The sequence below is a fragment of the Mytilus californianus genome, unplaced genomic scaffold (assembly GCF_021869535.1).
Source record: "Mytilus californianus isolate M0D057914Y unplaced genomic scaffold, xbMytCali1.0.p SCAF_7, whole genome shotgun sequence".
Classification (NCBI taxonomy): Eukaryota; Metazoa; Mollusca; class Bivalvia; order Mytilida; family Mytilidae; genus Mytilus; species Mytilus californianus.
In genome coordinates, this window is record NW_026262723.1 from 82394625 (window position 1) to 82412823 (window position 18199).

Sequence of the window (18199 nt, forward strand, 5' to 3'; positions counted from 1 at the left end):
TAACCCAATATTTTATAATAATTATTTATTGGCATAGTTTCAGCTATGCGTAGGAACTAAAATATGTACTACTTTCTTGCATGTTCTTTCTAACAGGGCCTGAATTTGTGGTTCTATACCTTATAATGTCAGTTTTCTCTGTTCCCAAGGGTGACCTTTATCTACAGGTTTGACTGTATATATGTACCATATATAAAGGCAACAGTAGTATACCGCTATTCAAAATTCATAAATCGATTGAGAAAAAAACAAATCCGGGTTACAAACTAAAACTGAGGGAAACACATCAAATATAAGAGGAGAACAACGACACAACAGAAACACAACACTAAAATGCAACACATACAGAAACGAACTATAATATAACAATGGCCATTTTCTTGACTTGGTACAGGACATTTTAAGAAAAAATGGTGGGTTATGTTACAACGTAGGGATCTACAAAAATGTATCTACAGGTTTGACTGTATATATGTAGTTATGTACCATATGTTACAATGTAGAGGTCAGATTTATCACATGTCTGATTTTCACGATATTCACAATTGACATTAATTTTAAACTTGTAAAATTTGACAATAGTAATTTAGCCATTTTAATTTTTCTACAATTTATATCTTGATAAAATAAATCATGTTAAAATTTCTATGCATATTAAAGATATTGTGAAGTAAATATTTGAAACAAAATGATTAAAAACTAATATGACAGAATTCTTGATTTCTTTGACTTATGTATGAAATCTATCAAAAAACTTAGAATTGTTGTAATGGAGTATCTGTTTCCAAGATACAAGTTTGTAGGAAAAATTACTTTCCAGAGATTGAGGAACATCATTTCTCTGAATTGATGTTTTTACAAATTCAGTTCTTTGACCACATTCATTCTTTGTCAGAAACCTATGCTGTGCCAAATATTTAATCACAATCCAAATTCAGAGCTGTATCAAGCTTGAATGTAGTGTCCATACTTGCCCCAATTGTTCAGGGTTCACCCTCTGCGGTCATATCAAGCTGCGCCAGGCATAGCATTTTATTTAGTTTTAAACTTTTTTTTTTTTTATTACAGAACCAGTTATAAAAGTGCCAGTTGAGGTCACAGCAGGGTAAGTGAAACTTATACAGTCAAAACTGCTTAAATTTAGAAACTTCTTCTTTGGGGATTTGTATCTTTTGATTGCATTAAATGTAATCTGATATCAGGTATTTGTCATTGTTTTGCATTTACAAAAGGTCAAATTGCTGACACCCCCTTAAGCATGTTAACTATTGAAATCTATCATTTTGCATTTACAATAATACATGTAATATCTTGGTTTTAATTAGATACATCCAATCTGGCTTATGACCTCATTGGTGTAAATAATACAAAAGTTTTCCCAAAAAAATATACAGAATTTATCATATTTTAGTGAATCAGCATATATAAAAATAATCAAGATGTGGTATGATTTCCTATGAGAAGACTCACCACCAGAGACCAAATGACATAGAAGTTAACTTTAGGTCACTGTACAGCCTTCAACAATGAAGAAAACCTATACCGCTTAGTAAGCTATAAAATGACAGATGTAAAACAATTCAAACAAGTAAACTAATGGCCTGCAGCTCTTTTCACAAAAAATCTTAAGAGTAAAAATAAAGTCATACACATTTCAGTATAACTTACGATCAATTTTAATCATAATATTTTTTTGTGAAGAGAGTCCCGATTTATGTACAAAACAATGAAAGAAAAACAAACACAATATACAGCAGCAAATGACAACCACTGAATTACAGGCTCCTGACTTACTGTTAATAATTTTTAAGGAAACTTAGTTTCTTACCTGACCCAAAAGATGGAAGTTTGTATGCATTAGGAGATGGCATGAATGGGATAAAGAAATTACCATTTACAATACCACAGCTTGTTTCAGCATCACCTTGTAAAAGTAACGAAGGAATATTGTATACAGGTATTAAAACTATTACATGAACATTTCAAATGAATATAGTTACTAGAAAATAAATATGGCTACTTAAATTATAAGAAAAAGTGAAAATCTGCAAACATATTTTTTAAACACCAATCCTTGGCAAAGGAAAAAAATGAAACTATTACTGTATTTCTTATTTAATAAAAAATGTACTAAAAATTAGTATGACGGTGCTAGAAGATGTTTGCACTCTCAAGAATATGAGGTCAAGAATTTTGTCCAGATTGATTTGTAAATCATTCACCTATGAACTATTATAATTAGCTGGTTATTTTTTTATATTCGTATTATTCACAATTAAAATTTAAACTTGTGATGACATCATAAGTTCACTCAGTGTACAAGTGAAAGCTACTCAAAACATGTTTCAATTTATAAATATGAGTGTGAAGCACACAGAGTCTCACATTTCATTTAATATAGTCAGTGAAATGATTAATAATAAGATAAATTCAAGAGACAACACATAGAATAGTTATTTTTAACTTTAACAAAAGTCGAAAAGAGATATAAAAGAATAAGACAAACTAAATTTCTTTTTATTTATTTAGGACACAAAAAGGATGTATGGATAGCTGTAGACCCTGTCACAGGAGAAAAGATTCGAACACTATCTATGGATGGTACACAGAAAGTCTGTCCATCTGATGCTGAAAATGTCATGTATATTGGAAGATCAGGTAAGATATAATAGATGATACCACAATAAATATAAAATAAACAGTTCATCACAATAAATACAAAATAAACAGTTCACCACAATAAATATAAAATAAACAGTTCACCACAATAAATACAAAATAAACAGTTCATCACAATAAATATAAAATAAACTGTTCACCACAATAAATACAAAATAAACTGTTCACCACAATAAATACAAAATAAACAGTTCACCACAATAAATATAAATAAACTGTTCACCACAATAAATACAAAATAAACAGTTCACAATAAATATAAAATAAACAGTTCACAATAAATATAAAATAAACAGTTCACCACAATAAATATAAATTGAAGTTCACCACAATAAATATAAAATAAACAGTTCACCACAATAAATATAAAATTAATTATTTTTAAGAGAAATAATTCAAAGGTAAACAATCTTCTTTAATCCATTTATATGTCCATCAGCATGTTGTATCCACGTTTTGTAAAGCAGTGGCTGGATTTCAGTGAAATCTTAAGTATCTAATGTGCACTTCTATGGTTTTTTTTGGTTTTTTTTTTCAAATTTATTTTTGTGTGTCCCCATGTCAAGAAATGGACTTTGCCATGCACACAAAAAGGAATTTCCACCTCAACCACTAACCTGTTTTCTTTGATATTGGAAATTTCTTACATAATGGCAATTTGTACCTCTTATTTTCTTTTTTGATGTGATTAATAGATCCTTTTTGATTAAATATGTTAACTATGGCATGTTAGTTAGATCTGCTTTTGTTTTCTTCAGTCGCTATAAAAGATACTTTTGAAAAGATTTATAAAAATTCATTGTTCAGTGATATTAAAAGCTAGATATGGCTCTCAATTATTTCCCTTTTAACCTAATAAAATGCAGGTAAACATGAATTTTTAGGGGTTTTTGTTTATTAGCTTAAGGTGCTACAATTTCAAAATATCTTTTTGATAGTTCAATTGAGACCTTTCTTCATATAAAATTTACAAGAGTAGTATTGGCTTAGGAGAAATGTATGATCAAATTAATACCTTATCTTATAATTCTGTGAAAATAAACTGCACAAAAATGTTTTGCAAATAAAATGAGAAGATGTTAACTAAAAACAGTCGAAGTATGGATGTAAGCAGATAGCAAAATTAACATGGTTGGAAAATTTCCTGGTACATTGTATACAGTTAACTCTATTTCAGTATGAATAAAGATGAAATTGTTATTTTAATCTGTTTCAGAGTATACAATTACTATGTTTGATAGTAAAACTGGACATAAAAGGTAAGGATAAGTTCAGCGTAGAATTTGTCATTTTTTAAAAAAATAATTCATAATTAGAGTTTGTTTACTATTTAAATATAGCATTAAAGTACTAATGATGATTTATCATTGGGTTTTGAACTTTTTTTGAAAAAAAAGTTAGAAAAATGAATGACAGAATAAAAACTTTCTGAAAATACTGAAAGTGGTGACACCAAAAAATCACTTGAAATTGATCGTGAACATGATTGCAATTGATTGATGTATGTGTCTAATTTTAACTGTGATAGAAAAAGAGAAATATAAGAGAATGAATTGCGAAAAATTAAAGTTGTAGAAAGAACAAATGAAAAACAACTGTCCTCAGATAGATTAAAGAATCTAACAAAGTAAGAAAAAATATGCATATACAGTCACTTCCAGTGTCATGTCACAGTTTTCATTGTATTTTCCTTACAATGAAACGAAAAATAATTCCTTGCATCGTACTTTTCAATTGATTGAGACAAAATAATGGCATCTATCAGTGTTTATAAACTTCCTGCTAGTTCCATTTTACTTTCTTTATCATTTATGATTTGTAGATACTTTTGTAAGATGTAAGTGTAAAAGGGACTACTTTTGTTTTTCAAAAGATCTCCTGAAATAGATGTTTGTCAGTCACATGAGTGGCATGCCAATTCAATAGATGGCATTGCTTTATCATATACAAGTTAATAGTTATAATTAACTAATAATTAAATTAGACACTTAAAAAGCAAAAACTCTTATAAGCAGTCATGGGATAACTTGGAACCAAAAATGTTGCATCAGTTCTTTTTTTCTGTCTTGTTAAGGTTTCACAGTAGCATTAACAATTTATCACAGGTCAAAATCTTATCCATTTTGTTTTTAGCAAATGAAGTACCTGCTGTGTTTAAACCAAACTAATTAATGTTTTCTTTTATGATTCAGCTTAAATATTTATTTCTTATTCTTTCAGCATACTTGATCAAGTGAGTTTTTCTCAACACTATGATTTTTTTTCTTTACAGGTGGAATGCCACATTTACAGATTATTCTACAAACGTGGCAAACAAGGATAGTAAAGATTATGGTATGTACTGATACTGGTAACATTATTGTCCCCGTGCTACGTGTTGTGGGGGACATAGAAATACTGCAGCATGTGTCTGTCCTTCTGGTTATATTAGCGCTCACATGTGTACATTTCTTGTCAGATTTTTATGAAACCTATATCATAGGTTTTTAACAGCAATGTCTTTGACAAGTTCAAAAGTCAGTACTGATCAATTATTTTGAAAGAGTTATCCCCCTTGGAAATATTAATCAAATTGGAAATTGCATTGCATTTTTGCTCTCAAGCTTTCATTTCTCCCAAGATTTTTATAAGAAAGAAATTCAGTCTTGTTATCACAGATCAACTGATTTTATAACTTATGTGTACTCGCATTATTTACTAAACAACATAATGTCATCTGTTATTTATACAATACACATTGTGACCAAAAGTAAAATGCTGAAAACTTATGAGTGTAGCTTAATATTATAAAAAGATGGTCAAAATAGCTAAGAGAAGTAGACGTACAATGGGTGTGATTGGGCCCCTCTTTGTTTTAAAAATATGACATATGTTGCCAATTTTGAAGACATGAAGAAAAATTCTTGCAAATGTTAAATTTCTCACTCACTCATGAAAAGTTAGCTTCTATTTGAAATTACCATCTTCGTCACCAATTATTAAATGAATAAAAAAGATTTAGAGTAAACTTAAATGATACAGCAACCAAAAAACACAAGTCCAACAAGAATGAACATCTTAAGGTCACAGGTCATGTTGTCAGTGATGAAAAATAATGATTACCTCCTTACTGTTATCACTGTATAATCTTTAAACAGAATCTTAAATACCAATGGAGACAATGGACTAAAAATAACATTTACATGAATGATGCAAAATTAGAGTTATTATTATGATTTATGTTACTTACTTTGTTTATCAAGTGATATGAACATAACATGAGATTATAGTGATGGTGACAACTTGTTTGTTGCCCATGTATACCAGCTTTACATAAATATAGCCAGTATGATAAATCACTCTACTCAATTTTAAGGTAAAAGAAGTCCTGTATGACGAAACATAATACAGTCAATTTTTAGCCAATTGTAATGTATATCATGTGAAAATGACATATTTCAAAAATAAATCTAAGTTTGGTCAATTCGCTGACATTATGAATGAAACTTATACACATTCAAGCAAAGTACATGATATTTTGATAAATATTCACATCTATATATATATATATTTGATAATAATTTTATGTTTATACACTTTTTATTACCATGATTACCATTAAAGTTTTATATATTTTCAGATTACAAACACCTATCATCCAGTTCAAATGGAATGAGTGTTACCTTGGATTCTAAAACTGGTAAATTTACATAAAAACCATTGACACTTTAGTTGGTCTCAAAAGAATTTTTTTTTATCAGATCTTTTTGGATATTTGTCGAACCCTATGCTCATTTTTTTTTTGACTAAATATGGTTGAAATCCAGATAATTTCATCAACTTTCACCAAAATCTTAATTTTATTAATTATTTTGGGTGTTTCTGTCAGTGCTTTGACATGTATTTCACTTTCTCACACATATATATATATATATATATGCAGCAACTTTTCATCTTAAAATAATGGACTTAATATTTGTGGCCAAATAGGACACTTACAACACTTCCTCTTTAACAGTCGTGTGATTGTAAGGAAACAAATCTTTTGTCCTTTTCTGTGTAAAAACATCTACTAATACAATAAGATATAATGATTACATGGATGTTCTTAAAATACATACCGGGTACACATTGTTTATTATCTGTTAAATATAAGGGATGATAAATTAAAGTGATTTCAGGAACTGCTGCTCTATGATAATGTGATCAGAATTTAAAATACCATTTCTAAATAATGTGATTCTATTCCTGTCACTAATAGAAGAAATTAAATCATTGCAAAAATATCCTTATTTTCAGTAAACTCTAAAAAAAAAACTACATATAAACTTCTATATGTTGTGAAAAGACCCACACATATTACACTTGTGTAACTGCATTTTATTTTTCTCTTTACAGGTGAAATCAAGTGGTTAAATAACTACAACTCTCCAGTAGTTGCTATGTATACATTAACTCCAGATGGTCTTCAGAAAATACCTTTCTATACATTTGCTCCTGAGACATTGGAACATTTAACAGGGAAACTGACCTCTAGGTTATGGAAGGAAAAATTTTTAAAACATGGAGATCAGGAAGTATTTTAGTGAGTTGTGATCATGGATTTGTATTTATGCCAAAGCAGCTAACTTATATACCTTTAGAAAAGTATTTTCCATAATTTTGAAATATGCAAGATCATAAACATAAATTTAAAAGTTAACAAACCAACATTTTTTTCTTAAAGTAGGAAAATTATAAGAAAGAAAAAATGTGAGGGTAAAATCTCTTTCTTATTCAAATACAACTATAAAATATAAATAATAGATTAATGGAGATGACAATTCTAAGCTGTATTAACTTGTGTCAGATCCTTTTGTCATATATTATTTCGACAATAAGATACGTTAAGTATAACTGCTCATGTCTTGTGACAGATTCTCTAGAACAATTGATATTATTTTAATTTTCAACGCATGAATTCCACATTTTTGTACATAGAAGTAACATTGTAACTTATAGTGAAGATTATTAGATAATGTGAGTATTATTTTTCAGCCCTACATTATATGTTGGTGAATATGAACATGGATTTTATGCCTTAGGATCTCTAGTGGATGAGACAACTGTAGCAGTTGCAGTAAGTTATAAATTATGTCCCCTGGATAGTTTATTATTTGAAAAATATTCATCACGAAAGTTCGTGTATATTTGTATTAGTGTTAAGGAACTGAACACATTTTTAGAACATGGTTTTTTAAAACATAGGAAATAGGAACATGAGAACAAGGTTAACAGGCAGAATTCTTATAATTAGAGGTGACAGGATGTCCTGAAAGTAACAATAAACCTGTATTTTCATACAAACATTCACTTTAGAATTTCAATAAAACATGTATGGGTTAGGGGAGTAAAGATGTCCAGTAGTGCTCACATCTTCTATTAAATTTATATAATTTATGAGGGTGCAAAATGAATATCCAAATTAGTTATACATACCACATCAAGTGTTAATTGACTTTTTGTCTTTAATTTGATACTTTGTATCTGTTGAAACACTCTGTAAGTTCTGTGTAAATAAGTTTATCACATGGAAATCTTAAATTGTAAGATGGATAGCTTTTAATGGCATAAAAACTTATGTAAACTGTTCTTATATTCTAGTTTTAAATTGAAAAAATCCAGCTGGATATTTACTCAAATAGATAAACTCTGAATTGTTTGAACTTACATGAAGAGAACTGTTTTTGGCAGAGCATGATTTACAAACTTTAGTGGTTTTGGTAAAGAATATGCATCAAAATTGAGATGTTGATAAATATGTCTATACCATATTTCATGTTTTATTGTAATAATTGATCATTTAATGTTTTTTCAATGAAAATTTAATTGTTTGTTTTAATAGCTCTTGACAGAATTATATTTGGATTGCATTGACCAGTTCCAAGAAAATATAAACTAGGTTGAGGACTTTTGGCAGTAATACAAAATCAAAACTAGAGAACATCTAAATACATGCTCTACATGTTTCATTACACATTTCAGCCAAAAAATCAAGGACCATTACTGCTTGAGGGACCAAAGTTACCTCCAAAGAAAGGGTCCAGTCGTGAGGAAACTTCTACAGCCTCAACCAAACGTAGAGAACACTCTTACATGATGTTAGGTAAGAAGTTAACACAAATGTCAGCTTTACTTTTTTCTTACAAGGATTAAAATGCCAGAAAGTTTCATTATTGAGATCTAATGCCTGCTGAGACATTGGTACACAGAAAGGGTTCTAGATAAGATATTAATACATAATATATTATATATAAGATATTTCTCGCTGCATTGAAGACCTGTTGGTGGCCTTCTGCTGTTGTCTGTTCTGTGGTCGGGTTGTTGTCTCTTTGACACATTCCCCATTTCCATTCTCAATTTTATGGATTAACATTACCTGCTTTAACCATAGTTATATTATAAGTTACTACTGTAACAAGAGTCATTTAATTACTTATGTCTTCAATCATGGTTTCATCTGATGAATTATTATAGGTTTGCTTTTATCTTGAACTGTGTTTTTGTAGAATTTGTAGCTAAGAGATATAAATAACATCAAATCTTTGGTATTTGAGGAAGAATTTTATTTGCCTTATCCCTTTTTTTTTAAATTTATTTAATATCAGTTAATTGATTTAAGTAAAGCAGGGAGTTACTGAATTTTGATTAAATATATGTTTTGCCTATGATAGTAGATTGGCATTATTATTCCTTATCTGTGTGTCTGTCTGTTTGTCCTTCAGTTCGCCTGTCCTGAATCAGGTTAAAGTTTTAAACTTGGTCTCTAGTGGATAGTTGTCTCATTGGCAATCATACTACTCTTAATTTTTATTATGTTCATTATGATGTGGGAATGTATCCAGTTAAAGTTTTGGTTGAAGGTTGTGGTCGCATCAACTTGAAGATTAGTACATATGTTCATTCTTATTTAGGATAACTTGAACTTTTATATGAATGGATGACCAAAAATTAAAAAAATATTATTCTTTTCTAGGTCATCATGAGATTCCAGAAGAATCAAGCAACAAAATGTCACCTGCACTAGCAATAACTGACAAATCAAATAATGTTATCTTTCCAAATATTGATCCTGTTCCAGAATCTGTCAAACCTAATATTACAACAACAGCGGACCATGGGATATATCAGTATGTTGATGTCAAGGTTATTAGTTCAGCTGCAGTCCTGGTTATCACTGTTCTCATGGCATTTTATCTTTTTACAAGGGTAAGTTCCCAGTGTGTTCTACAAAACATTGGGTCAAAACTCCTTTTTAAATGGTATGACCATTTTTAGGGTAGTATTTTACAGTGTAAAATTTTGTACTAAAAGATGAGAAAGAGAGAAGAAAGATAGATTTTTTAAAAATGTTTGAAATCAGTCCTTGAAAAAGTGCTTTTTTCAAAGCAGTTATGTATGTAAGTCACTGTCATATGTTTACAATGATTTAATTAAACAAAATTTGAAAGTATATTCTACAATGTAGGAATGTATCGGTGGGTAGACGGACAGATAAAATTCTGTATAATCTGTCTGTCATGCTTAATTTGTTAATAATCTTTTGAATATCAAAGATTTTGAGTATTAAAACTTATCTTTGCAGAGAACAGAACAGTCTATAAAGATATTACTTCAGAAACAATTAGAAGAACAAAAATTAATGAGTCAAGAGCAAAAATCTGCTCAGACATCAATGCGTAAAAGTGGAAGTTCGTCTTCTGATTTGTACGATGGTAAGTTTATTGCACATTAATTAAGGTTGTGAAGTTCTTCGGATTTATATGTGATAAGTGTATTCACAATATTACTGGTGACGGAATAGATGACCCTTCAGACAAGTACACAAAATGTGAAGTTTTTCTTTTGATAAATATGACAGTTAGTGTATTGCATATTAATTACAGATGTAGGAAAAGATGTTGTTTTAGATAATTGAAACAAAAAGTGAAAGTTCTTACGATTTTTAATGAGTTCAGAGTTTAGTTTTACTTTTTTTATTTGTAGACAATAATAAATATTAATGTAATAATATATTTCCAGCTGTACCAGAGGGTCATGTGCAAGTTGGAAAGGTAATTTATAATCCTAAGGCAGTACTTGGCCATGGTTGTGAAGGAACATTCGTTTATAAGTAAGTCAGATATACACATTATAATCTATCTACTATAAATTATGCTTTTATTGAATTCGTGTAAAAAAATCTCTATGTAACTGTAACTTGGTATGTTTGTTTCCCATGACTGAATGGCACAATGCAAATAATATGGGAATAATTGCAAGTTTAGAATGATTTCATTTTTACAGATATTTGGCAGCTGAAGGGAAATTATGAAATCAGTCATGTATACCTTTTAGTGCTAGTGCATGCTTAGATATTCATTATGCATCTTCAGACTGTTATAATTGATGATTTGTTTAAAATGAGCTGAAATATTTACAATAATAAGTATTTTATTATAATTGCTTCAAAATAATTTTAACCTGCCACATGTTATACCTGACCCAAGTAGGGAGCATGTTGTTAGAGTGCTACCTCATTGACATACTGAATATCTCTCATTTATACATAAAATTTCCCAAACTTATATTTTATTTTTATGCCCCCGCCGTAACGGAGGGGGCATTAAGTTTTACCCTTGTCCGTCTGTACGTCTTTACATACATCTCTAAGTACGTCTGTACATACGTACGTCCCATAGTTGGTTTCCGTTCTCTAACTTTAGTTTGCCTCAACCAAATGTTATAAAAATTATACACAATGCTTATTACCACAAAACACAGATCAAGTTTGGTGGCATCACTTTAACCATTCTAGAGTTATGCCCCTTTACAAATGGAAAAATTGCTGAATTTTTCCTTTCCATTCTCTAATTTATAATATAGACACCCACTACTATGATTCTCAATATGTATATTCTGATAAAGAAGTGTGATTATTTGCAAATATGTTTAGAAAAATTTACAAAAATTTCAGGGGAAGATTTGAGAACAGACCTTGTGCTGTGAAGAGGTTGTTACCAGAATGTTTTACATTTGCTGACAGAGAAGTAGAGCTGTTGAGAGAATCTGACCAACATCCACATGTTATTAGATATTTTTGTATGGTAGGTGTAAAGTTGTACTCAAAAATTTAAAATAAACATTGATTAATAAGCTCATCAAGTCCCAAGAAAGGAAAGGCCATTTTTGTACACTATTTCCATGTTAAATGCTACTTTCTGCATCCAGATCTTCATATGTAGGGTGAAATATATGTGTCTCATTGTATCTCCATTTCATGAAAGTCATGCATGGTGAGACATATGTTTTTTTTCCAGTGATGACCACAATGGCATTAACAACTAGGAATTTCTTTATATAAAAATAACCACACTAAAATGTTGTGAAATTTGAACCATCCCCCACAACTTTTAAAAGTTGAGTAGCAAATAGTGATATAGAACATAAATTTAAAGACATTTCAGAATAGACATAAAAAGAATAAGTTCAATACTAGTATATTGACATATAAGGGACAATATATTAAATATATTTTTTGTTTTGGTTTTGTTTTGTAGATGTTGCATATGTTTTAATACTATCAAAAGTAATTGCTGACACTTTGTATATTTTGTGCAGGAATCAGATAGTCAGTTCAGATACATTGCCTTAGAGTTATGTGTAGCTACACTACAGGATTATGTTGAAGGAAAAAGTCCTTATTCCAGAACATTTGATTCCCTTCAACTGTTACATGAAGCTGCATCAGGAATAGCTCATTTACATTCTCTGGGAATTGGTAAGTATATAATCTAAAAATAGTTTTTACGTGTTATGGTATGGTAGATGCAGAAGGGTTATATCCTGTTGAAGGAGGAAATCTGAATTGTTGAAAAACTGAGTAAAATGTGCATTAGTGAGCCAGTAACTGGTATTCATCCAGTGAATATATAAGTACTTTAATTTTACTAAATATGTAAAAATAATTTGTTTATAAAATTAGCATTGTTATGACATCATATTTTGTACACGTGTTTGGCATTCACTTAAACAGTCTCTATACATACTCACTGTTCTCAAGGATGCTTGTAGTATAGATTCATAAAAGTTTCATGATAAGTTTGGTTTTTTTTAACCGTTGGAAAAATCGGAAGAATTATACCAAGTCAATTGCACTACAAATAAAATTTGAAATAAAATCCCAAAGGACAATTCACAAAGCATTTAAAAAACAAGACAGATGAACAGTAAACCAATGAAAAATGAAACTTATAAAAAAGCTTAAAACTAAATGAAAAGGCATTAGTGAGTTACTAATTTCAGTGCACATAACAGATACAGTTGAAGCCAAAAGTTTAGAAAGGCAATTATATATAAAAAATATTAAAAAGATATTGACAAAAGTAACAAACTCCAGGGTAAATTTAAAAAAGGGGAAAAGGAGAAGTCCATAATACCTGACAAAATCAATCTCTGAACTTAATCAACCTACGCCAACGGAATGAATGGAAAACAACTGTCCTATTCCTGACTTTTAACAGACATTTTCTGAAGAAAATTGTGGGTTAAACCTGGTTTTATAGCTAGTGGGGGTACCAAAATTAAAAAGGGTCTAAACAGGACAGCAAAATATCTAGGCCTTAGAAAGTTGTAACCATAGTTTCAGTACAATAGCAAAATTGTTTACCTGATAAATTTGATAAAACTGTATATTCAAATCATGACAGTTTTGAACCACTTGCTTCTTGTCAAAAAAAAAGTCTAAACTAGAAGCCAATATCCTTTATGGTTAACTTTGCTGCAAGGAGTTGCAACCTAAGTCTTAGTTAATACATTTACAAAACTTATCAAATGAAAATTTCAAAAGATAGTTTAAAATTATGGTCATACTATCTGACAGTATTGTATGCATTTTATACCATTTGATATTTATATTAGATATACTATCTGCTTACAGTTCATCGAGATATAAAACCACACAATGTACTCATTTCACAGCCTGATACAGGAGGCAATGTAAAAGCTCTTATATCAGATTTTGGTTTATGTAAAAAGTTAACCGCAGGAAGAATCTCATTTTCACGAAGGTCAGGGGCAGCAGGAACAGAAGGATGGATAGCACCAGAAATGCTAGATGAAGATAAAAGAACAGTATGTAACATTTGCTTGTACATTACATTTATATGTCAATGAGACAGTGAATAGCTGCATCTACAAATGAACAAAACGTGGAGAGCATATGGTCTTCATTAATTTACTACAACTTTACAACAACTTTATCTGATCACTAGGACACATTACAAAATCCTATTCAGAATTTGCTCTTTATCAATTTTGTGAAAGATTCATGTAGATAAGCTTGTGTAGGCAACTTTTCTGTATCTGTTGATGGGACTTCTAGAAAAAAAAGTATATTGTGCATTACTGTGCCTATATCGAAGGCTTTATCATTTCACAATACCAATTTGTTCAAATTTTTTACCTAATTGCAGTTTGTATTCATCTCCATAAACTGTCAAATTAACTAGTACAATATTTTAGCTCATTGCCAGTGAAAAGTTGCTAGTGTGAAGCAAGTGCTGTTGTAATAAAAAAATTATACCTATCATCCAAATCCAGGGATTTATTTCCCTGTTGATAAAATACATGGGCAATTTTGAGAACCTTGTTATAAGACACACTGGTTTAAAAAAGTATGAATTTGATCAACTCCCATTATAATAACTGTTAATAAGTAATTTGTTCTGAAAATTATTTCCATGGTCACTTGATTATTTATCATGTGTTTTGTAGAGAACATTGAAATTTATTTGTTAGATGAATGAATAATTTCTAAAAATGTTGAAAACATGATATTTAAGGGAAATAACCAAGTTGTGTGTACCAAAAGATTAGAGGTCATTGATTCTGCTGTAAATTATATATTTTGTCTACCTTTTATATCAGCAGATACAAAGCCTTTCGGATATGCACAGTAATTCATGACACAAAATCAATACACACATATGAAAAAACATTGGTTATGACTTGTATGAGTATGTGCATCATATTTTCAAATTTTACAAACAAAATTAACATGACAAATGAGAGGGATTACTCGAAGCATAATTAATTTAATTTAAAAGTGTTTTGATGTTCATGTGACATTACATTTTATTTTTTCAGACATGTGCAGTAGACATGTTTTCTTTTGGATGTGTGATATATTATGTTTTAACAAGAGGAAAGCATCCATTTGGTGATTCACTGAGAAGGCAATCAAATATTTTAGAAGGAGACTACAGTCTACAAAGTCTTCCCATGACAGGTAGCATTAGTTTTCGAGCCATATTTCTGTTTACCTGAAATGTTAAAAATCAAATTTAAATGCATTGTGTCATTGGCAATCATACCTCATCTCCTTATTTTTATATCACTTAAACTTCATGCTTATTCTTTTCTGCTTTATGTTATATGAGATTTGATTGCATCTGTCTAGTACTTTCACATTTTCTGCAAAGAAAATTTAAATGCAAAATTGACAACATTATACTCATAATAACAAATTAAGGGACATTACTTGTTAGTTGAGTTTATTCTAATATTTTATTGCAAACAAAAGAATATACTACATTTAAACCAATTTACACATGTCATGAAATGTTTGGCATTAAAATAAGGACCTAACTCATCATTGTGGGCATGGTTGGCAAAGTATTACCCACCCATAAAAAACCCAGGTGGGAAAACCCAGGTTTTCCCGGCTAGGCAATACTCCCAGAAACGGGTAATACTGGGCAATACTGGGCAATATGATTTTTTAAGCTTATTTCAACACAAAATAGTAAAGACTTGTTGTAGTTTCATAGTATTATAGCTAAATATATACATTTTATACAGATAACCATTGAGAGTCATTTCTAGAAGATTGAACATTCAATTTCATTCTCTTCTCCGCTAATTTAATGTAGGCAGAATACAAGATTTGCACATTTTAGGATACCTTGTTAATTTCCAAGCATTGTTTCAATAATCCAAACTTTGACAAAAATGCATTTTATTGAATTTTAAGTGAATTGTAAATTTAAATTGTTATGCAATCATATTGCTAAATAAACACCCTATAGGGTCATGTCATTACATTTGTAACACTCATAGAAATGAAAAGGCTGATTATTGTTATATAAACATATCTGTGTTCTAATCTGAATAATTACCTATTAATTAGTGATGTACATATAAATTGTTTAACAGTAATTTTTGTCGAGCCTGCGACTTTTGTTGCAGAAAGCTCGACATAGGGATAGTGATCCGGCGGCGGCGGCGGCGTTAGCTAACTTCTTAAAAGCTTTATATTTTAGAAGGTGGAAGACCTGGATGCTTCATACTTTGTATATGGATGCCTCATGTTACGAAGTTTCCGTCAGTCACATGTCCAATGTCCATGACCTCATTTTCATGGTTCAGTGACTACTTGAAAAAAAAGTTAAGATTTTTTGTAATGTTAAATTCTCTCTTATTATAAGTAATAGGATAACTATATTTGGTATGTGCGTACCTTGCAAGGTCCTCATGCCTGTCAGACAGTTTTCACTTGACCTCGACCTCATTTCATGGATCAGTGAACAAGGTTAAGTTTTGGTGGTCAAGTCCATATCTCAGATACTATAAGCAATAGGTCTAGTATATTCGGTGTATGGAAGGACTGTAAGGTGTACATGTCCAACTGGCAGGTGTCATCTGACCTTGACCTCATTTTCATGGTTCAGTGGTTATAGTTAAGTTTTTGTGTTTTGGTCTGTTTTTCTTATACTGTATGCAATAGGTCTACTATATTTGGTGTATGGAATGATTGTAAGGTGTACATGTCTAGCTGGCAGGTGTCATCTGACCTTGACCTCATTTTCATGGTTCAGTGGTTATAGTTTAGTTTTTGTGTTTTGGTCCGTTTTTCTTATACTTTATGCAATAGGTCTTCTATATTTGGTGTATGGAATGATTGTAAGGTGTACATGTCCAACTGGCAGGTGTCATCTGACTTTGACCTCATTTTCATGGTTCAGTGGTCAAAGTTAAATTTTTGAGTTTTGGTTTTTTTTCTTATACTATATGCAATAAGTCAACTATATTTGGTGTATGGAAATATTCTATGATGTACATGTCAGTCTCGCAGGTTTTATTTGAACTTGACCTCATTTTCACGGTTCATTGCTCAGTGTTAAGTTTATGTGTTTCAGTCTGTTTTTCTTAAACTATAAGCAATAGGTCAGCTATATTTGTTGTATGGAAGGATTGTAAGCTGTTCATGTCTGCCTGGCATGGTTCATCTGACCTTGACCTCATTTTCACGATTCATTGGTCAATGTTTAGTTTTCTTGGTTAAGTCTGTTTCTTAGAAACTATAAGCAATAGGTCAACTTTATTTAGTTTATTGAATGATTGTAAGGTGTACATGTATTTCTCGTTTGGTTTATATGACCTTGACTTCATTTTCTTGGATCATGTTAAGTTTATGTAATAGTTGTAGTAAAGCTTTCATTTAGGACTATCAACATAATATCAATGGTTAGAAAAGAAGGCAAGACATTTCAGCGTGTTAACTCTTGTTCTTACATGTAATTGTTAATTCTTTATATTAGTTATATATATTTGAAAAAAAATGAATTCTTTTGCTTTATGTTAACAGTTTGACCAATCTAGACAGAAGGGTGATTTAATAGATTTTTAGGAGAATTATTGAGAAAGGCTTTTTCCATTAACATTTGTCTAATGTGTCTTCATGTACACTTGTCTCAGAGTTGCTAGAATAATACTTTCTCAAATGTATATACTAATATTATAAGACTCTCAAACAAGTAAACTTATTTATAAATCAAAATATGTTTATAAATATCTTAAATGTATTGTATTTGTGTTTGATCACTGAATCCTCTTTAAAATTCAGGCCAGTATTTTATATTACCCAGTATTGCCCAGTATTACCTGATAAAACCCAGTAAAACCCGGGTTTTCCCAGTATTTCCCACTGGGCTGGGCAATACTCATAAAACCTGGGTTTTTGTCAACCCTGATTGTGGGAGTTTCCGAGTGAACTTTCACATATGAGCCAAGCTAACAGGTATAGATAGTAAATTTTTGAAAATAATATCAATTTTTGATATTGGCTAGGAAATCATGATATTTATTCATTAAGTGTTGTTTTAAGTTTATGGTAAAAATCAAAACAGTTGTAGAACACCAATGTAGACAAAACGAGTCTTGAGGATTTTTTTATTGAAAAGTACTGAAAAACTGATTCATATTCATTTTATTTCAGATTTTTATGTAAGAAAAGATTTGATTGAAAGTCTTTTATGTTTTGAACCATCAAAAAGATTATGTGCAAAAGCCATTTTGAAACATCCCTTGTTTTGGAGTAGAGAAAGACAGATGGCATTTTTTCAGGTATTGATTTCTATTTTCTATGTGAGACCAATTACAATTCAGCTTGTATGACAATGTTTAATAAAAATTGTATTAAATTTTTTTTTTTTTAATTTCATGTTTACAAGATTGGTATGAA

General features: G+C 30.2%; 1 protein-coding gene across 1 annotated transcript in view; it reads left to right on the forward strand.

The window, feature by feature from the left end:
• LOC127710270 (serine/threonine-protein kinase/endoribonuclease IRE1-like) overlaps window positions 1-18199 on the forward strand; it is a 28158-nt gene that overhangs the window by 3389 nt on the left and 6570 nt on the right. The window contains exons 3-19 of the mRNA XM_052216047.1: window positions 1069-1105; window positions 1812-1957; window positions 2530-2658; window positions 3896-3938; window positions 4952-5013; window positions 6299-6358; window positions 7057-7243; window positions 7696-7777; window positions 8683-8803; window positions 9674-9906; window positions 10283-10412; window positions 10720-10810; window positions 11654-11783; window positions 12298-12457; window positions 13616-13809; window positions 14824-14965; window positions 17954-18081. Of these exons, the coding sequence (XP_052072007.1) occupies window positions 1069-1105; window positions 1812-1957; window positions 2530-2658; window positions 3896-3938; window positions 4952-5013; window positions 6299-6358; window positions 7057-7243; window positions 7696-7777; window positions 8683-8803; window positions 9674-9906; window positions 10283-10412; window positions 10720-10810; window positions 11654-11783; window positions 12298-12457; window positions 13616-13809; window positions 14824-14965; window positions 17954-18081 (2075 nt within the window). The remainder of the gene's footprint in view (window positions 1-1068; window positions 1106-1811; window positions 1958-2529; window positions 2659-3895; window positions 3939-4951; window positions 5014-6298; window positions 6359-7056; window positions 7244-7695; window positions 7778-8682; window positions 8804-9673; window positions 9907-10282; window positions 10413-10719; window positions 10811-11653; window positions 11784-12297; window positions 12458-13615; window positions 13810-14823; window positions 14966-17953; window positions 18082-18199) is intronic.